The sequence below is a fragment of the Scleropages formosus genome, chromosome 10 (assembly GCF_900964775.1).
Source record: "Scleropages formosus chromosome 10, fSclFor1.1, whole genome shotgun sequence".
Taxonomy (NCBI): Eukaryota; Metazoa; Chordata; class Actinopteri; order Osteoglossiformes; family Osteoglossidae; genus Scleropages; species Scleropages formosus.
In genome coordinates this window covers 6,903,138-6,925,747 of record NC_041815.1, presented here as the reverse complement: position 1 = coordinate 6,925,747, position 22,610 = coordinate 6,903,138, and the positions used below count along the sequence as shown (strand labels likewise).

The 22,610-nt window shown below is 41.3% G+C and overlaps 1 protein-coding gene across 1 annotated transcript in view; it reads left to right on the top strand.

The window, feature by feature from the left end:
- cntn5 (contactin 5) overlaps positions 1 to 22,610 on the top strand; it is a 154,658-nt gene that overhangs the window by 81,500 nt on the left and 50,548 nt on the right. Inside the window, exons 4-7 of the mRNA XM_018764086.2 lie at positions 1,196 to 1,319; positions 2,183 to 2,358; positions 15,223 to 15,318; positions 20,843 to 21,046. Of these exons, the coding sequence (XP_018619602.2) occupies positions 1,196 to 1,319; positions 2,183 to 2,358; positions 15,223 to 15,318; positions 20,843 to 21,046 (600 nt within the window). The remainder of the gene's footprint in view (positions 1 to 1,195; positions 1,320 to 2,182; positions 2,359 to 15,222; positions 15,319 to 20,842; positions 21,047 to 22,610) is intronic.

Below are 22,610 nucleotides of genomic sequence, written 5' to 3'. Positions count from 1 at the left end.
AACTTCATAAGCAATATGCTGCCAGCTGATTTTTTCCATCTCTGAGAGCGCAGTCAGTTTGTTCCGAGTAGCAAAAGATACTTTGTCCTGGACAACAACAACAACAAAAAAATTAAACTATTGTCTAAAAAGCCTCACTGCCAGTTAGGCGCATGTATCGCAAACAATAATGACGTTCTTATAGGCTTTGATTCCATGTCAGAGACACTGTGACAAAACAACCGTAGACTTGCAGCCTTTGAGACGGCTTACTTTTTGTGTGGGTGGGGTTCTCCTACCTCGGAAGACCCGCTGCAGCATAGGTGAAATTTACGACAATGGCACAGCCGAGAAACCAGGCTGGGCTGGGCGGATGCAGAGTCTGCGCTTTAAGCCAATTCATTTAGTATGCTGCAGACACTATAAATAAGGCACCGCCGGCCTCGACTGCCGATTTCTGGTTTCTGTGAATATTCTGGAAATAGACAAAACAGAGAAAAACTGGCATAATGCTTCCTTTTCTCTTTTTCCTGGGAGTGAGAGTATGAAAGGGCATTGAATGTTTCAAATACTACCTTTTTCCATGGGCACACTCCAGTAGCCAGTTATGAACAAATACAGCACATGTCTTTCAGTGAACAGTTTGGCAACATTATACAATATGTGACTTTTTAACATAGCTTCGTGTCAGAGCACTGGGGCACTTACACCCGTACCACTGTATGTTGATTGACCTGTCTGCTCGATTTCATTTTGTCAGTTTTTCTGCCAGTGAATGAGTCATGCTGACCTCCTCCACATAATGTGCAATCCAGTAAATGAGAGCTTATTAATGACCATACTAATTCCAAAGTATGCTGTAACGCTGCCAAACAAATCTTATGGTCAAGAACTTAAGAGAGCTGAAGAGAATTTCAAATGTGAGTGCCATTTAGTGCTGCTTAAATGTCAGAGAGACAACTTATTGTTTGCATTTTCAAATTTATAATGCAATGTATAGAGATCCCAGTAAGAAACTTGACTTTTCTCCAGGATGCAACATATACTCAGCCAATCCACCCACTGCATTGCTGTATTTCTGCTATGTATTATTTATACACTTGTATTTCATTTCTTTGGTTTGGTGTTTCTTGTTGCGAGCTGCAGACTGTTAAAAGGTTGAGAAACACGAAAAGGAGACGTTTCATTGCTTTGTAATGTTCTCTTTGCTCTCTAGAGAGTGAGGAGTTTGGACCTGTGTTTATCCAGGAGCCTGACGACACCATCTTTGCCCTGGATTCTGACGAGAAGAAGGTGACAATGAACTGCGAGGCGAGAGGCAACCCCCAGCCAACATACAGGTGTGTCATAGTCAGCATTGAAATGCACAGGTAAACTGTAGATGTCACAAGCTTCTACCTTTAATGCATTAAACTTCCACCATCAGAAAATGTTAAACCTCAGTCTTTAGAGAAAGTGTACTGTAATGTATTTTCACAGTTTGCAAAGTACAATCCAGCATTAATAGAGGTACTTGCCCTTTCTGGTGCAGATCTGGGTCTGAATGGTTGCGGTGCCACTCTAGCCATATGCTCTAAGGATGCACAGTGAACACAAATGAACTTGTGTTCCCTTGGGTGGGTGAGATGCCTGGGGTCCCCCCTCCATTGCTCAGAGCAACGCTTAGGGTCAGGCCTCGAGGCAGTCAAGAGAATAGCGCTCTCTTCCCAGACAAACACTGCAATCCAAAGAGAAGTAACAGGTGATTCGCAGTGGGCACATTGGACGAGAAGAGCGCTCGTGTTCAGCCCTCTCAAGCTTGCGCGGGCGGAAAATTGTGTAAACATTCAAAAAGGGGGTGACTTTCTACTTCCATTTTGCCGAAGGGGATAAATAGATAAAGCTATATGTCCCCCACCCCCCATTTGTTTTATAGACGAGCAAAATGTAAGGAGGAGTCCTGAATCAAAGCCTGTGGTGAAGATGAACATCCTGGAATAACCTTTCAGTGTTTTTTACTGAGGCAATATCCGTATTTTAAGTGCTACAAATCATAGTCATTATGGGCATTATCAGAAAGGAGCGTTCGATACCAACCTGGCAGTGGGAAGAAGAAATTGCAGATGCTCGCGTGCTTCAGCATCCCAACACAGGTCCCCGAGTGAGCATGGCTAGGTGGAGGCCAGCGCATGTCCCTTCGCTGATTATGTCGTGGTGTTCCCAGATGGACGGTCAATGGAACGGAGCTGGATCTCAGCACCGGTTTCCGTTACAGCCTGACGGACGGCAGCCTGGTCATCACCGACCCCAGAGAAGAAACCGACTCGGGTCGATACCAGTGCCAGGCTTCCAACAGCCTGGGCTCCGTGCTGAGCAGAGAAGCCCTACTGCAGTTTGCATGTGAGTACACTCACTGGCTATTCTCTGGACTTCTAAATGGAAGCACAGAGAAGGAGAAAAAAGTTAAGTAGATGAGTAGTGGATGTAAAGTTGTAAGTTCTGCCCGTTTGCACAGCTTCCATTTTTCCAGCAATGCCACAGTGCGTAAAATTACTGTAAGAGACGAGGCAGGAGACAAGAGGTGCAGTGCCCGTTCGTGAGGGGTTTTATTTGCCCTTAGTGCGGGGAGAAGGAAGGGGATGGAAAAGGGGGGCCAGGGAACAGGTAGGATGGGACTTTGTGTGGGTCAGGGGGGCTGGGAGCCCTGGGTCGGTCCGGACGCCGGCGTCGTCTCCGGGTTCGGGTTCATCTCTGTCTCTGTCTCTCTGGATTCGCTCTCCTCCTCCGTCTCTTCCCTCTACTGCCGGGCACCAGGGAAGAAATAGGGATGGTAATCAGTCCCAGCTGTGGCTGCTTTGCCCCCGTCTCCGCCCCCTTCCCGGGCCACCTCGACGTGCTACAACTACACTGTCCCTTTTAGGACTTCAGCCAATAATTGCCAGGTTACGGGACTATGTCCTTTATAGCATCGTGTCTCCTCTTTGGCCAGTCTTGAAACATGGTTCATAGAATTGCAGCTGGGTATCTATCTATCTATCTATCTCTCTATCTATCTAAAGGTAGGCAGAATGTGGACATCTACAGTAAATGCTGGAGGAATCCCAGTTAGCTGGGAATAGTTAATCCACTGCACAGTTCTCTGGTGCATGGAAGCAAGAGAACAATTTTCCCTTAAGCCGATCCCCTGGGCTAATTCCTGGCTATCGTCACAATCCAAGAAAGCATAGAGGGAAGCTGGAGGCAGAATGCTTGGTTTTAAAAATATATATATATATATTTTTTTTTTTTAAGTGCTGGTTGTGCTAGCAGTTTCCTCAAGTGAAGCTGACCATAATAGCCTCACTGTCACGCCTGAGGGAAGCATATGCTGCAGTGTTTACAGTCTGCAGACTGTTCCTACAAAATAAATGTTATATATCTGATGCCTACAGAATAAGGGAAGAGTTATGTTTGTGCTCCAGGGCTGTAAATATGTGGCTAATGGTGAAGAACTATCTTTTTAAAGGCATCTGGCTGGTTCATAAACTCCTGTATTTATATTAAGCCATGTTCTCCCACACAGTGTCCATGTTCCCAACCCACAGAACACTGCTAGCCCTCAGCGTGTGTGTTGCATTTGGATCAGGAGACTTTTAAAATTTTCACCAGCCAACACAGCACAGATTGCATACAGCCACATTGCCAATGAAAAAAAAGTGTGCGGCATCTTGAGTGTGTCATTTTTACTATTAAGGATTTATTTTCCTTTGCCACGTAAGTCATGTTTACAATGATTACACTGTATGTTTACAGGTGTGTAATGTATTAACTATAAATCTATATACAAGTTTAAAATATATATTTTTAATCATCTAAGTGAAATTTAAAATTAAGACACATTCTTAAAACAGACCGGATGGTATCAGACCCCAGACGGAATGGAATATATGGCTCAAAGCTGGTTTGGGTCACTTGTTTGGATGCTGTCAGAAATCAGTGTGTGTGCGCTGATTCTGTCTGGCATCACCTGCTGGAGGGAGGCTCTCAGCTAAGAGCCACTGTGACAGGAGATGGCCGGGGGAGCGTTCAGTGCCATGGGCTGCCAACAGCAGGCCGCTGGCAGGTGTCTGTCTACTTAGCTGATGTGAGAGAACTTTCTAATGACTTGTGTCTGTGTGTGTATGTGTGTCTGCACTTGTGAATCGGCATCTGTATGTGTAACTGTAGGATTAGTGTGTAACACTAAGGTGGTTTGTAGATGTAAATTTTAAACCCGCCTTTATTGCGCTGTATAAATTCCCATAAGGTGGCCCATCGTGATCCAAATAAAGTTTTTGCTGGGCCTGAATCAAGGTTTTTCTATCCTCCTTTCTTGCATGCCCCACTTCTCTACGCAGCAGCTCCAGTCAGCACGTCAAAACTTTGGTGCTAAGAGACAAAAGCTAAGTTCCCAGCAGCTGATGTAGGGAACTCGGGCGTCCGTCTCTGCATAACAAACACTGCTGTTATGGCACAGATGGGGACCTTCTAGTGCTCTCTCATGGTGAACAGAGGATTGTCTGTGCGCTCCACTTTCAGCAATTTTAAATTCATATATACTGTGAAATATGTTGCTGCTGAGAAAGACGTCAATGTGCAGATTCTGCTGTCTCCTTTAATCTTTTTAAGGTGGGGACTGTATAATGTGCCTTTTATGATTAATGCATTTAAAATAGCACATGGCAAACTTGCCATGCTCAAGAGCATTAGTAACCTTGGCAATGACGCTGTCATAAAAAAAAGAGTTCCGTGCATCAGGATTTTAATGTCACACCAATACTTTCATCTGCTGTCTCAGATTTCCAATCCTGGTGGAGGCACAAAAAATGCCTTTGTGTAGTAAGAAAGTAAAAAAATTGCTTATAGCATGTGGTTTTGTAATTATGTTACTGCAAAACTAGAGCCAATAATGTGTGAAAGTGGGGAAAAAAAAAAAAAAAAAACATCTTATTAAACATCAATTGCAGTTTTTATGTTAGGGGACCTACAAAGGAATTTTCACCAGTTTGCTGGGGGATAAGTGATTCAAAAAGATTTAAAGCTATGAATTAAATAAATAAAAATAAAGGAAGCAAAGAACTACCACAAGGAATGAAACAAAATGTATGTCATACATGAGGTGCACGCTGAGTTCAGATGAAAATAAAATATTATTCTTATGTGTTGGAATGTAGTAACAACTTTCTGAAAGGGTTTATGGTGATTCTTCAGTGAGTCAGTACAACTTTCTGGAATCTGTCATTTAGCATATTTAGAGTAACATCTATGTGTCCCAGAGATCATGGTTAATTTGTTTCACAATACATGTTATTTGTTCTCTAAATTGATCACAGTGTTTCTCAGAGATACTATGGTCATTGAGAGAAACCAGCTTAGAAACTAATCAGATGGTGCCGTTTTGTCTGAACATTGCATGTGTTATATTTTACAGCTGAAAAGTCTTTAAGATATACAATCACGCATGTAAAGTATCCCACAGACATTTTGGAAGAACTTTTTCTACATAATTCTGACATTACCTCAAAGTCTACATCTAAGTGTTTTCTAGTTTTGTAGCAGAAATATGTGTGGAAACCTCTGATGAGCATCTAGTGTGCGCAATATTTATGCTTTTGACCGATACCATGTCTTTGCTTGTCTAATGATGGCTAACGTCAATGTATAAGTTGTGTGAAATGGATGTATCAGTAATACCCCTCCAGGGTTGAATTGACTTTTCATGAGCAACTGTCACATTCTGCCACTGCCCACAGAAACTTGGTCTTAATGTGGGGAGTCCAGCAGGTATGATTTTCAGACTGCTAGGATGATTGTTGAAGTCTGATATAGTACCGCATGAAACAAGACATGCTCACACTGTGCATAATGTCTAATAAATGAGAACCTTATTCTGGGGTTTCTCTAAAACGATTCAGTAAGTGCCAAAAATTACATCCCCTTTCGTAATTATATGCGTCCTCTTTTGTGAAGGACTCTGTTGTCACATTGTCATCTGGCATTTAGGCAAATTGCCATGATAAGTACAGGCACAACTTTTAAAATGAAGGATGTGGTCATCCATATTGGCTGAATCTAATTCACACTCTGAAAAAAATTTTTTGCCCTTACCATATCTAAAACTGCTTTATTTTCCATTACTGCCAAAAGAGCCATTTTCATCATCTCATGAAAATGGCATGTTTGATGTTTACAACCCCAAAAATGTTTTGTGCTGCAAGGTTTACCGTTGTGAAACTAAAGCCCCAAATAATGAAGGCCAAACAAAGTGCTTTTGCTGTCTTGTTGATTTTGGCATATTTTTCCATGCTTCAGACATCTTTACAGACAGCACTTGATCTTTTTACCCATCTCTCTTGGCAAAAAAGTACAGTGCAACTGCCAAACTTTTTCAAATCCACATACTTGACTGCAGACAATTTTTTTCATCAATTCACATTGTGGGCTATTCCCATTGAGGTTGGCTACAATATGAATCACTTCTCATCAAATGAGTATTGTACTGATCTGTTCACAAGAAAGCAATGCAACCCTGAGCCTGCCCTATATAGATGCAGTCTTGGTCAGATTTTCTGAAGGATCTTTGTACTGTATTTTTGGCCCACAATGAGGACCAAAGGTGGCTGGCTTTCTTATGATCTTGTTCCCCAGCAAGGTCTAACCATCTCTCTGTCATAGCAACAAGGGAGACTAGTGTACCAGCACTGCAAGCACCAAATCATCAAACAGCAACATCTCTATACGCAAGGCAATGGATTTACAGTAATATCTGTTTTTCCTCATTTGTTACGTGAGTTGGGGGGCGCGTTGGAGCCAGCGGGTTTGGCCGGTGCCCACTGGGTGGCGGGTCTGGGATTGGTGCCCTGCTTGAGGTGCCTTGCAATAGACTGGTGTCCCATCCTGGGTGTGTCCCTGCCCCTTTGGCCTTGCAACCTGTGCTGCCGGGTAAGGCTCCGGCTCACTCCAACCCTGCTCGGGAAAAGCAGTTGTTGGCGTTGGGTGGTTGCTACTTGAGGTTAAGTCTATGAAATTTTAGGACCTGTAAGCACCAGATGATTTTTTTTTATTATTATTCCCTTAGCCATACAACCATAGAACTCAGACACACACACATCTTAGATGAAGAAGGATGAAAGTGTTTTGTCATTGTCTTCTCTCTTCTTACTCTATGTTAATATGAGTTATTTATATTTTGCCCATGATTGTATCCAATTATTCTGGACAGGCATTTTCTATGTAGGTTTTTTAATTCTTTTCATGTGAGATTCATAACAAGAAAAACAGCATAATTCTACCATGCACTATAAAATAAGACAGACTGGTGATAATCCTCAACGGAACAGTTTCAGTGCTGACAGCCATAATAGGTGTTTGCTGGGCCCATTAGCTGTTTGGTGTCATGTAATATAGCGTTGCTGAACACACTTAGTTACCAGTCATTGTTCTAATTTGCATGAAGAATGAGCATTGTTGTGAGAAGGGAATAATCATGGTTCCAGGCCAAATTACTGCAGTTTCCATGTTAAGTTCAAGATGCTCACTACGCTTGAATAAATGTCAGGATTTGCTATTTCAGGACAATCAGGATTGCAAGAAAATGCTTAAATTAGTCATAAAGGCTTTTCAAACTACTGTGCTACAGTTGTATGTCATTGATCTAATGAACCCAAAAGACCATAAGGTACATATGGTACAAGCAATTTCAATTCAATTTCATTTTAATTTCTTTTTTTTTCAATAGCACCCTAAACATTTTGCCTCAAGGCACTTAACAAAGAAAATAGAAAAAGGATAATTATGCAACATTTAACAAGTAATAACAATTAAGATGCAAATTTTTAAGTGGATGAAGAAAAAAGCAACACAGCAGAGGAAACAAAACTTTAAAAACAGTAGAAAGATTTAAAAATCCTTAGGGTTTCAAGGCCAACTGGATGTCCACATCTTCTGAGCAAGCGGTTGTTTTTTAGTTAGGATAAAATATTAATGTTCATTGTAGAGCTTCTGTAATGGTCGTGTAGCTTTCTTCTGCATTATTATCAGGTGATCTTCAATGAGTCAAGCAATCTGAGGGTGAGGACTTGCAGGTCTCTAACCAGAAAACTTTTCCGCAGGCTTACCGTGTCCAGGAATGGGAAGAAGGCATAAATATCATCACTAAAAACATTCTGCACAAGGGCAGCACAACAGACAGTTGTATAAACAATATCTTTATTTTTTTCTTTATTTTGGTAAAGAAAAGTACTAGACAAGAGGTTCAGTTTTAAAGGTTTTGACTAAGGGTGCGTCCGTGACATTATCTGGCTAAATATTCCATGGCTTAGGAGCTCTAAAACTGAAGTTTCTCTGCCAACAGTAAACATATTTATTCTTGGAATTACAGGACAACCTCCTTCCTTTGATTGAAGTAAATGTTTTGGCTTATACTAATGAGTTCTGATAAATAAGGGGCCAAAAGATTCAGAGCTTTGCATCGGAGCAATTAGGTTTTAAAGTGTTGACTAAACTTTACAGTGAGTTGGCACAGCAATGTAAAAACTAGCTCGATATTTTCATATTTTTTCTCTTAAATTTTTTGCTGCACTCTATATTTATTAGAACATGGCAAGAGTAGTGTTTTGACTTCCTAAGAGATAGGCATCTGCTTTAGACACATGTGTGGTCCAAGGTTACTGAATCTTGAGCAGAAAGAATTCTTAAGAATGCAATATTCTTAAGACTCAGGAGGCAAATCCTAGACAGAGATTTCACACAAGTATTAAGGGATGGGCTCTAGTCTAGAATAATGTGTAAATTTCTAGCTGAGTCTACAAAGTTATAAGCAGATAAACAATGAACTCTTATCTGCCTCATTCACGTCAAACAATAAGACTTCTGTTTCAGAGTTCAGAGAGAGAATTGTCATTCATCCATATTTTATTCTAAAGAAAACAGTTTGCCATGACAGATGCAGGCAGAGAATCATTTGGTCGTATTGATAAATAGATTTGTTTGTCATCATCTTATGAATGACAATTAACTCTGTGCCTCTCTAAGATCCTCCTCAGTGGTAGCATATACAGAAATAAAAACATTTGTCTCAATACGTAACCCTTTGGAGCTCCATATTTAGCTAGTGCATTGACGATAGGTCACAGAAAATCAAAAATCTGTACATATTGAAAATGATCTTCTCAATAATTGGAAAATCTAATATCTAGTCACATAGAAGGGCATGATTTGTTATGTCAAAGACAGCATGGCCATATCTCAGAGCAAGAGTATATCATTAACAGCTCTGGTTAACGTAGGTTCTCTGTTGTGACAAGCTTAAAATCCAGACTAAGTTATTATGCGTATCTCAAGAGCCTTGTAATTATTAAGCCCTTGCTTTGTGCAGATGTTTTGACATGGATTGAAGGTTTGAAAGAATTCTATTGAAAGTGCATTACAGTGTAAGTTTGGGCTACTGATGAAGGGTCTGACTGCAGCCATTCTGACTGTCAACGACCAGGCCTGACAATGAAAATGTTTTTATTATGTCAACAATAAGCACAGTTAGTACTACCAGTGGATCTTTACATGGTCTTGCGGGAATAGGATCTTGCACACAAGCAGGGCAGGAGATGGAGGTTTAATCTCTGCAGCAATTCTGACTGAAACAGACCAGAAGGTATGAAGTCCTCTCCAGATCACTATTAGCAAAGCTGAGCTCATTAAGGATAAAGGAGGAAATTTGAGCTACGTACACATCAGGGGAATAATCAAAGTGGAACACATTGGAACAAGTCCACTCTGACAAATGTCCAATTTCTTGTTTCTCTTGCATGCATTACAAAGCATTAGTGTCTACTTTGAAAAAATATGCCCAAAATTTAGAGCCTGACATGACACTATAAGTTTCATAAGAGTCTCCCTAATGCATCTTAATTATTTTTTAGACCTGAGATTGATGTAAGGCAATCAAGAATACGTTGGTTCTGGAGGGTCACCATTTACCGAAATTCAAACTGTCGCATGTAATTTCATCATTTAAATAAAATCTTCCCATTTGACACCCACTGCAGTGGCATAACTGAAAGCAGTTAAATTGAGCTGACTCACACAAAGCTCAACTGACATTGGCACCAATTATGAATGTTTTGCGGACTTTAAAATAAATCCGCTTCAGACTTATTCCAGTCGAATTGTGGTTATAGCTTAAAATTATTACATACACATGGTTTAGTCTCATGGGTTGCTCATGCATCTTTTGTGTTTTATTTGCAACTGAAGGAAAACATCTGTTTTACAGGTTAGCTGAATGCTTCTCATATATTCAGAAGACCTGATCTCACAAGATTAGCAAGTAATCTCAGTACCCTCCAGTATTTTTCCCAATAATCTACAATCCATTAGTTACGGAGGATGTAATAAATATGGTAGTTTGGAGGTCTGTATGAAAGAATCTCTCTACACAATACACAGTACGCACAATATGATCTCTAACATCAAGGCTAGTCTGGCTGCTAGAAAATTATATCTCATGCAGTTTGTCTGTAAACCGTGAAACAGTTGAATCTTCATGAAGATTTTTCATTTAAAAAAAAAAAAAAAATCATCGTTTTTACTTATATCAGACATAGCTGAGTATATAAGCAAACTGAAACGTTCTGCAGGGCAATGGAAGTTGCTGGCATTTGGGTAGTTTCACAGTCAAAAACTCCTGGATATTGCTTTGAATATGTGGATGCAATTTGAAAGATGTGACTCAGAATTCTACATGCAGAGCTTCTGAAAGGTTCTGAAGCACAGCCTTAATTCTGATGCAATAATTACAGCTTTTGCTAAAACTCAAGTGTCAACGCCCACAAAGCATTTGAACTGACCTATAATTTTCTGGCAGAGAGGTATATGTAATTGGTGACCTCTCTCATTTATCAATACAGTCTAATCATATGTCAGCCCCCTGCTTGCATTATTTAAGGTACATGAATATTGATTTTTGTGCTTATGTTTGACATTATATGTAGGAGAGAGTGAGAAGGAAATGAGAATGGTGGGAAAAACAAGCAGCCAATTATTGCCTTGAATCGTGCTCTTACTGACACTTCTGTCACACAGCTGTTTTGTCTTCTTTGTTTTATGACAGAACCCCTCATATAAGCTGCCTCTGCTGAGCATGTGACACATTCATAAATTATTTGAATTTTTACTGGTTCCACCTGTCTCTGCAATTTACAGCTTGTTCCTAAAAAATGCCTCTGCCGCCTTTGTCCTGTTGTTTCAAGATCCAAGTTGTAGTGCTTTTTATTTATTTATTTATTTTAGATTTAATGCTGTCTTTGTGGGGCAAGCATGGAGGAAAATCTATTTTCTCATTTAGACTACAGGACAGGGTATTGATTAGCCATAATTCATATGTCATCTGAGTTGAAGAGCAGCCGGGGTAAAGCACTGGCACAGGGATCGAGGAGGTGGCGCCAATGGGGACTGGTAAATGAATAGCTGCCATGGCGACAGTGCGTTCCAAGAATGTTCGTTTGCTGCTTTCGTCTGACAGCCCGTTAGGGCAGATCACCCTCCACAAGACATGCATAATGAACTGTTTTTTTTTTCCTCACTTCCCTGTGATTTGCTGGTCTATCGAAAATGTCACCGGGGCTTTTCACTCTATAACAACACTCGACACAACATGCAAATCTAATGTGTCGCTGTCCGCCGTTGCCCTTTTTTTGTTTGTTTCGTTTCTCTGACTGTATGCCTCCTATGCCGTGAGAGTTGGCCTTTGTTCTTGAACTCTGTCATGGTGAAACCACATCAGTGGAGGGCTTGGTGCTCATCTGTGCGCTCACTAAGATACCGCAGCCTTTCAGCAGACTGCAGCTTGACACCTTCTGGATTCTGGATGTTATGTGTGCAGCTGACGCCAGCAACTGTGCCGCTGCAGGCCAAAACATGGTCCTTCAAATCCATCTGATCTTCACATGAAAGCTGAATTTATGTTTCCTCAAACTGCAGATCATAAACATACAGCGTATTGTATGTCTGATCCTCTTAAAACACTAACTGGTCTGCACTCTTTCTGTTCTCTTCCTCATCAAGAGCTTTACACTTGATGCACTGTAGGTGTTTTGGCTGCTTTCCGCTGCTGTAAGCAATGGTGTTTGACAAGGCATGACTTCCTATATGTCATCCATGCGCCTGGAAAGGGACGACCAATTCATCAGATGGGTCTGTAACAAAATATTGTATTATGAGGAAAACACCCCAGGCATTATCAGCTTACATGTCTTCTTAAACATGCAGTGAAATCTCAGAAGGTCTCAGTACTGAATAATGGTAGGATTATTTTGCACAGTCACATTGTTGCATAACATGATTGAAGATTGTATTTATTTAAAGAAGGCAACAGTTTATTTATTTAAAAAAAGTTTTGTAGCCTTAAGAAACTTCTCAAACTGATGAAGACTACTAAAAACAAGCAGGTTCTTGTCATTTTGATTTCCTTTGGAAAAACTGCAGTCTGCCGAGATCTAAGTCAGTCAGGTATTCGTGTTGAATTAGACTGGATTCTAAACAGATAAACATGCATCACTAAGCAGTTTCCTCACAGTCCTAACCTGAAGTTCAGTGCTTTGTGTCATGAAGGAAAATTATGTTTTTTTCTAAAGGTTTTCACCAAGGAAGTTTGGCATGGGATTGTGATAGATGCGCATATTCCATAGAGACACAACGAAGTCCTGCTATGTTTCTAGATGAGGGGTTTAATCCTGGATCCTATCACAGCACCTGAAATAACTACAAGTATAAGTACAAGTTTCAAAGTCCACCCCAAGGTGCAATTCTGAGTCACCTTTGCTCTGAGGGAGTACAGCACCTCCGGTCAAATGGTGCGGAAGAATGGAAGGAGGAGCGAAAGGTCTGATTCAAGTCAGTAGCTGCTCACCTGCTTGTCTCTTAAAATCACAGCTGCTGAGGAAAATTAAACTGGCCTCGTTTTATTAGCCCAGAATCAGCTAATCGGCAGCAGCTGGACTGCCTTCCCACTTCACTCTGACACGAACACCTTTCTGGGAGATTGCACCGGAATACCAAGCCATCATGTTATTTTTTTTTTTTTTTTTTGAGATCTACATGTCTGCCTATGTGTTGATTGGACTGGGAACAGGAACTAATGACCTAAGAGAGATGAGCGGATGCTCTCCGCGTGCTTATGATGCAGGAGGTGGAGAGATACTGTGGAAAGTCTGGATCATGCACAATTCGCATCAATATTCACAGGTATTCTTTGTGCTTTCAGTGATCGCAGGCTTCCTTCCCTGACTGGTCCTTAAAAGTGGATGAAAAGAGATTGCTCATCCCTGAGGCTCTAGGGACTCCACCAATGATAATAAAAAGAATTTCTTTTCTGGATCACAATTGCTACAGCTGCACTATATCAAAAACGTAAAAAAAAAAAAGAAAAAAAAATTAAAGAAAGAAAGAAAGAAAGAAAAAATGTGTTTGTTACACATGTGTTTGTTAGTGGCTTGTGCTTGAGGGAAAGAAGTGTCCCCTTCACATCAGCGGCACAGTAAATCTTTTTATTTACGTGCACAGTGCATACATGCTGAGTCTGTGCACAGGGCAGGTGTGCTGCCCAGTGTGCTCTCTATGGAGTTAGCTTTGGCCAGATGTAGCAACATACTATATGCAAGGGGGATGCTGATTTGGCAGCGCAGCATCTTGCTATCGATGGTGCACGGCGACGCTGTTTAACAACGGATGCCCTTGGAAAGGTTCTGGCCTCGTAAGGAGAATACTGGTCCAGTGTGTAGGTTTCAGGAAAGTGCCATGTGTTCCTCCCAGAAATCCAGAAGGGCTGTGCAACTCCCGGTCCTAATAAGATTACTCTTTCCCAAGGCATCAAAATAATACCTACAAAGAAGCATACAGACAGTATATCCTTTATTCAATCCCTGTAACTATGGAGTGAAAAATCCAAACCAAGTATGAAGATCGTTAATGACTCTTTACATGAAAGAAAAATGGTATGCAATGTGTGTACATAATTTATAAGTGCATCTTATGGGGGGGGGGGGGACTACTAATATTACCTTAAATTACTTTTATTGACATTGAATTGCATGCATTTCTGCACATTTATATTTTGATAGAGAAATCCAGGTCAGATACTTTGCTTAAGAGTACAGTCGTAGGCCCGTTCTGTCAAAATTGAGGTTACAGCCTGTGTCCTCAGCCACCACGCTTCTTGCTGCCTCTAGCCTCATTTCCCCTAACATAACCTTGCCATTTCAGAGAGGAAGGAGTCCCACAGGATAAGCTGCAGACACACCTTTTGAAACCTGTAAAACAGGACTACTGAAAAGCCACCGTGCAGCAGGGGCCTGGAAGAATAATTTGGTCTGAGTGTATCTCAGGATCCGTGCTCCGGCTGAGCTCAGGGGAGCGATGCTGGGCTCGGGGCAAGGTTAACCACGTTAATTACCACAAAGCTTTCGTGGGGCCGCAGGCGTCCAGAAGAGGGCACAGACCTGAACGTGGCTAGAATTTACACGCGGGATCAGTGAAACCAAAACTTCATGGGGGTGGGTGGGGGGGTTGCGTGGGTGAGTGGCTTAATCTGAGTGACAGATATCTGATGCCACCGGATGTGTGTGACCATTCCCATACCAATTCTTGCACACTATAGGCTCTATGTAGTAGAGCCTTAATTAAGGCCTTAATTCTGCTTGATACCAACATCCATTACCAACTGATGTGCTTTGGTGAGACAATTTGCCCTCTATGCTCCTCAAAAATCTTTTGAACAAAAATAAAAATGCTAAATTTCTAATGCAGTACTTAATACTGTGATTCTCCCTGCTTTCCAGCATCACTGCTGTACACTGAAACATATATTCACTAAATGTTGAAATAATTTATGAGGGAAAAGTGCCCATGGCTAGCACCACATTTAAAATTTGACACTACTTCATGGTAAGATAATGGTGGGAGTTTATAAAATATTAATACAATTTTTAACAACCCAAGTCATTTTTTTTATTTAAAAAAAAAAAAAAAATCTGTTTTAAATTTAGCATTCCAAGTTGAATAGATATAGAAATACTGCTCAACGGTAAGAAAATTTCTTTTTTTTTTTTTTTTTTGGATTGAGGTTTGCTCTGAATATTCTGATCAAAGACTGAGTACATTTTAGATTTTGTGAGGATTCTGATGTGTTTGTTTGGCAAATCCAGCGTTGCGTGCAAATTATGAAAGTTTGTTTTGTTCCTCATATCCTTGCAGATCTGGGCAACTTCAGCAATCGGACAAGAGGGGCCGTGTCCGTGCGGGAGGGTCAGGGCGTGGTCCTCATGTGTTCTCCACCTCCTCATTCACCAGGTAATCTTCCACACCTCAGTAAGAGCCTGCCACCTCCCCAGCCCCTCTCCTGCACACTGTCATCGTAAGTCCACTACTGGCAGGCTGTGAATTATTAGTCCTTAAGCTCCTGTGAGGAAGACGGTTTATTTAATGGTCACATTAATTGGATTTTTGTCCTAAATGACTTTGCGCCAGCAATCCTCCCTGGTTACAAGACAGGTTCACAGAGGTGATTTACATGGACAGCAAAGTTGTAGGACTCTGTTCCAGGCAGAATTCAGAGTTTTCTAGGTGGGCGTCATCTTTCTCGCTCTCAAAATAGAGACTAATCCATCTAAAATAATGAGGTTATATCAGTATAGGTTGGGCCTACTTTTGCAATGGGTCCTATCGCAGAAGAGGCAGCAGGAATATACAAGTTGGTCTTCAAAATTTTGTTCACATTGTTTTTTTTATGGTGCACATTTAGGGCTGCAGCAACATAATTTTGACTTACTGTGATTTTGACAATGCTAAGATTAATTTAGATTTTACAGATAGTACCGAGAGCAATTTTGCTGAGTGCAGGCCAGCGCTGGTTAGTGTGTATCATCTAATCATCATAATCCTTCATTTCATTGCGCCGCTTCTCTGTCTGGTAAAGTGTGATTGATTTTTTTTTTTTGTTTTTTTTTTTTTCTGTTCCCAGCAGGAACTAGGTTTTTTAAAATGTGTTTATTGCATTTACTCAAATTCACATGGGTCTAATTCAGAAAGAACACTGCTCGAATGAGGAAAGACTCCTGACGACGATGGGATGTGATGGAGCAGTGTGAAATAATTCTGAATACAAAGGGGGGGGGAAAGATTGAGAACTGCATCTCCTTTGAGAATATTATGTGCAAATGGATTTCACAGACACTCTTTCATTAGAGAACTCCTTCAGAATGGCATTATTGAATTTTGTTTTTAATATACATTACATATGATGACCTCCATTGCAGCAGAGTTTTGCTGAACTGCCATATCACTGAATCAGTTTAACAACTCAACTGATCATCCACCCTCCGCCAACAGGTTTATGTTGTGTTTCTGGTGGAGGCTCTACCTCTGCGGGCAAATTTACTGTACTATTGGAGCCGAAAAGAACCAACCCAAGCAATTATTTACTGCAGCTCCAGCAGCTTGCAGGGAAACGTTTACCGCCATATTTCAAAGGCCGCCATAGGTGTCCTTTAATGCAGCTTCTTATGTGTGAGCTGTTTCCAAGGCAATGAATCACCTCGGTTTTGTTGACATCAGCTCTGTTCCACCTCTGCAGCGCTCCCCAGAGAAGCATGGCTGAGGATTCAGCCGCCAGGCCCTAGGATCAGAACCCTTGATTACCCCCCTGCCACCCCACCCTCTTTTCAGGATGGCATATCAGCTGTCAGTTTGGGGTTGGTGGTTGCAGCTGTAGTGTGTGTGGTGGGGTGGGGATGCTGGGAGTGGGGGGGTAGATTGCTCCAGCTGCACAGCTGTTCAAAGATCCCGAAATGTGTTTGCCGTGAAATTGTTCCTCTATCGATAAATCATTTTCCAACAAGGGGGCCGAGGTCTCACAGGCTGAAAATGTGAGGGATGGATGGAAGTAAAAACGAAATCCGTTCTGAATTTCTTCAGTACGGGAAAACCACTCAGGTGGTCGGCTGCAGTCGTGTGACATTTCACATGACATTTAAAGCAAAAATTTAACTGCGGGATAATGGCAGTTGGAGAGAAGGGCGGGGCAATGAGCATCAGTCTGTCCCCATGACATGTTGGGTCACTTTGGGTTGGGTCACTCTACAATGTCAATAATGCTCGTTCCCATTTTTCGAAGTCGTAAATAGGGGCATGGTGGCGAAGAAGCAGTCTATGCACACTGAAAGTAAGTCACAGTATGTATACAGAACTACTCAAAAGTGTTGAGTGCGATGGCTGGAAATTAGTTTTTTCAGTAAGCATTTGGTTAACATCTTTGATCAGGAAACAATCCAGAATGTCTTCCCAAATCTTCTGCAGCAGTTCCAAGACATGTTCCTGTTGTTGAGTTTCCCTTGTTTCATTTTCACTCTCCAGGCCAGTTTGCCTAAAACAAATATTGCCCATGTTACCCAGGTATCTTTCACGGCTACTGTATATGATTTATTCATTTGTGTATTATAGTGTGTGTGGAGAAGGGGGGTGCGGTGGCGCAGCAGGTTTGACCAGGTCCTGCTGCCCGGTGGGTCTGGGGTTCGAGTCCTGCTTGGGGTGGCTTGCAACGGTCTGGTGTCCCGTCCTGGCTGTGTCCCCTCCCCCTCCAACCTTGCGCCCTGTGTTGCCAGGTTAGGCTTCGGTTTGCCGCAACCCTGCTACGAACAAGCAGCTTCAGACTGGAGGGGGGGCATAAGGATATAACAATTAACATGCATGAGTTTTGTGTTAAGCTGTCTTATATATTTTTAACCCAACACATTAATAACGTTAAAATATAACGATATAAAATTATAATAAAAGTAGAGTACAGTACATTAATTATATAATTATGCCATTTTATTATATTTTCACTTTCTAAATCGGAATTCTTTTGCTTTTTCTTTTCACAACCTGCACAATACTCAGTTTTTCAAGAAAGAAAATTGAAAGGACCCAGAAACAAAAAAATAGTGTACGCAAAGCACAATTGTTGGTAGACATCCAAATGTTAACTATACCTGAACGATAAGAAATATTGATGCCTTGCAGCAGCACAGTTGTTAGACGTCACAACCAATTACTGAGGCTCGAAAAAAAAACAATAACGTTAATATGATGCCTATCATATGACCAGATGGTTGTTAGTTGCATATCGTATAACTCCAGGAAAATCAATTCATAGTATGTAATAACGCAAACTTTGTGCTCTACTTGAGGGTCTGTTTGGCGTATGGAGAAAGGAATTAACTGTACTCCTGTTTCAATTTGATTATTAAACATCAAGTGATACTGCTGTGATAAATTTAGCTGTGTCATTAAAAAAACATGTTAAGCTCCTCTAAATGTATAAGTGTGAGAACAGAAAATACATGTTGTGAAGGAGGAGTGGAAAGTTGAACCATCTGTCCTGCAAAAATGGTATAGTCCACATCAATCCCGATGGATAAGTGGGTGGACAACTGTTACACGCCAGCTATGTTGCAGATTTTTTACCCTCTATTTCAGTGTTAACTTTTCACATTAGAGACAGCCAAATATGTGTTATTGTCACTCTTGAAACGGCCAGGGATAGTGGTTGAGCCCAGATTCACGACTGTGAGCTTACTTGCCAAATGTCTGTACACTTCAGATGTGCTTCGCTCTGTTGCCAACTACAAATCCACCTAACTTCGAGCATATCCAAGCAGATTTTCACCCTGACCCTTTCAAGGCACCCCCACGCCCTTCAGTATTGAAAAGAAATCCCAATGCTAAGTGGTCATTTAACCTAGCAAATGTGTCCTTCAGCAAAGCTTGGATTGAGAATGGGTTATCAAGCATCAAATTCCAATGGGATCATCATCCCTTTATATATATACACACACACACACACACACACACACACACACACACACAGTTTGAAACCGCTTGTCCCAAGCGGGGTCGCGGAGAACTGGAGCCGAACCCGGTAACACAGGGTGCAAGGCTGGAGGGGGAGGGGACACACCCAGGATGGAACGTCAGTCCATCACAACGCACCCTAAGCAGGACTCGAACCCCAGACCCACCAGAGAGCAGGACCCGGCTTATATATATAAGGGATGCAGTGATTTGTAAACAGGGTTTTATTTTCAAATTTACTGCATCACAGTGGCATGAATTGAAGGCAGTGTTTTACTCTCATTAGGTATGGATATTTAGGATTCTAATGAGCTGACTAAATCCTCTCAGCCATGTGTTTTGGCTCTCACTATTTCCTGGGAAGAGAAGCCCTCCTACAGTTTTATGAAATGGTGGTCAGAATGACTATATGGATTATGCTTTTTAATAAAAGTCACTCAGAACCTGATACCTAAATCATGGATAACTTGTCTTAACCTCATAGGTAGATGTAGAGTTTATGTTGTCCTAACCTTCTGTTGCTAAATTTTCATTCAATGTTTCTGTTTTTTTTTATTAATTCAATCAGATTCCGATCTGTAGATTTGCTTCTCCATTAATACGCATCATATACCGTTGCAGAAAAACTGGCAGCAACCCATAAAAATCAATCATATGCCTTTAACTAGTGATTTTCTTTTATTTTTTTATTTTTTTTGGCAACCTGCACATGACTTAATAATATTAAAAAAGAACAGCCAAAAGTCCACACTAAATGCAACTAATAGTGACATATGGAAATCACAATGTGAGTTTTAGAAGCTAATCAAACATTAACTATGCAGGTTAAAATATAATTGATGTGTTAAAGTATGTCCTGAGGGAATGTCTATTTGGGTAATGAACAGACCAGACCACAAAGGCACCATTGCAATTAATATCTCATGACAGTTCATTAGGAGTTTTCCCAAAAAAACAAAAACAAGGGAGACTTATTTGAAAAGATAAATATTCATAGTTTACCCTGTGCGGCTTTTTCCATTGTTTGAAAAGTGAGGCATGAAACTGCAGGAGATGCAATCCTTCAAACAGCGTGCACCAGAATAATTGCACAATGTGAAATGTGCAAATATAACAGGGAAAAAGAAGCCACAAGCAGTGTGTTTGACTCTTGGAAAGGAATCATTTCTCTAAATGTGGACCTTAATTGGCCATGATCTAATGACTATGTCCTTTTTGGTGCATGGCCCCAGCATACATTATCTCATCACAAACTGGGGTATTTGCATTAATTTCCAAAATTTTATGTTGTTATGGGTATAATTTTGGCACCATTAGCTAGAATGTACAAATTTTCTTACATTTATTTAGCAGGTACTTTTCTCTAATGCAACTTCCAATGAACTCTATGTACTGTTATGAGGCCACACACCTTATTCACCAAGGTGACTTACACTGCTAGATACACTACTTACACTGGGTCACTCATCCATACGTCAGTGGAACATACACACTCTCTCTGTCACTCACACACTATGGGGAACCTGAACAACATGTCTTTAGACTGTGGGAGAAAACCAGAGCACCCAAAGACTTACAGTGCTAGATACACTACTTACACTGGGTCACTCATCCATAGATCAGTGGAACAGACTCTCTCTGTCACTCATACACTATGGGTGAACCTGAACAGCATGTCTTTGGGCTGTGGGAGGAAACCCACGCAGACAGACACAGGGAGAGCACGCAAAGTCCGCACGGACTGAGCTGGGATCGAAGGCACGTCCTCTCGCACCACCCAGGAGCTATGAGACAGCAGCACTACTCGCTGTGCCACCGTGCCAACTTTTCTTATCATAAGAGATTGCTCATGCAAGCACTCATTCTATTCTTTAATTTATGTTTGTAATAATCCTGACCACTAATTGTTTACTTAGCACTTGTTGACTCATACATAGGTGCTCCTGCATGAAATTGAGAATCACGGTTATATGTGTCCCCCCAGAGATTACCTACAGCTGGGTGTTCAACGAGTTCCCCTCCTTCGTGGCAGAGGACAGCAGGCGCTTCGTCTCCCAGGAGACCGGGAATCTGTACATCTCCAAGGTGCAGCCCTCGGACGTGGGTAGCTACATCTGCCTGGTGAAGAACATGGCAACAGGTTCCAGGGCACTCAGTCCGCCGACTCCACTCACGCTCAGAACAGATGGTGAGTCTCTCGCTTGCTCGACCCTCAGGACTCTGGAGTCACTTCATGCGGCCTGCCTCCTTGGCTAATGGGTGAGCGGGAACAATGTCTGCAGAGAACCCCGTCCTTGTGATGTGCTCGTACAAATCACACCACTTCATCTGAACTTGTTATTTTCTGCCCATTTGCGATAATAAATGATTAAAAAGCAGCGATGTGAGCACGTGCAAAAGATTTCACAGAATACTCATTCTCAGCCAAAAAGCTTTTTCTGTTTTGTTTCTCTTTTTGGCAAAATATCAAATTCCTAGTTTTAATCATTTTAAATATTTTAATATGCGAAGTTTAAATTATGCAGTGATTCAGCTGAAACGGTGAATTTAGCTTTGCTTGGTGACTACTTAGCTTTTTACCCTAACATTATTACCTTTAAATGCTGTGATTTGCCTTGTTTTGACATTAGTCATGACATACAAGGGTACTTATATAAGCAATTAAAGTGCTTTGCGGATGAACTACTGCACTTTCATAACAATTAGACATATAAGGCTTTAAATGAAGTAAAGTTGACTATAAGCAGTCTGACGTATTTTGATCATAGTATATCATGGGAATGAGAAATTACAAGCTTGTGTATTTGAAGAAACACTTTTTTTTTTCTAATTAAGTAGAGGCCCGTTTTCTCTTTTAAATTATTGAGTTACATCATGCTGTGTTAATCTCAGTACTCACGTTCTCTTCTCTGAATACACAGCATGTAAATGAGAGAATGAGCAAAAATGCCTCAGGTACTGTACCTCTGTCTGTGGTGTAATATTGTTTTAGGAATTACAAGTGTTCAGTGTGTGCTTTGCTTCCCCAGGAGGGTCATTATTTTCTGAGAGGGTGCTGTTTTTATCTGAACCCAGAGTGGGCTTTTCGGCAGAGGAACAAAATTGCTACAGCATGAACTCTAAACATACCAACTAAATAGATGGTGAAAAATGCAATATCATTAATTCAAAGAGTTTTGTCCTCATGTGGGACACCTCGGTGAAACTGGCCAACAGGGAAATCACTTTCCTGCCTGAAATTAAGCAAATCAATGGTCCTTGCTCTAAATGGAGCTGTGGTCCTTTACGGCACGCTCTCATGGGCTGTACTTCGGCACAGCGAGTCTGGACACCGCACGGCGAGTCTCTCGTTCACCGTCCTTCAGATGTTTTTCAGGACCTTTTCCATGTCAAAGAATTTGGGAAGAGACCTATTGCTCCCTCGTATTGGCATGGTGGTGGTTGTGTGCTTCTCTGTAATTGTAGCTCCAGTGACCTCCCTAAACTTGGTCCAGTTCCTCTTCGAATCATCGGCAATGTTATGGGCATCCCAGCTCTGTACCATTGTCAGACACTTGACAGCAAACAGGAGATGAACAGCCTGTCTGCTCTAAACTGCCTCCGGTCTAAACTAGTTCCAGCCGGTGGTATCATAAAACCAGAAACAATGTGTGAGGACACCAGAAGAGATGTGATGTGTACATCTGTAACTATGATTTATTGCTTGTCCAGCACTGGGTCAGAGTCCAGAGCCAAATTTATTTATTTATTTA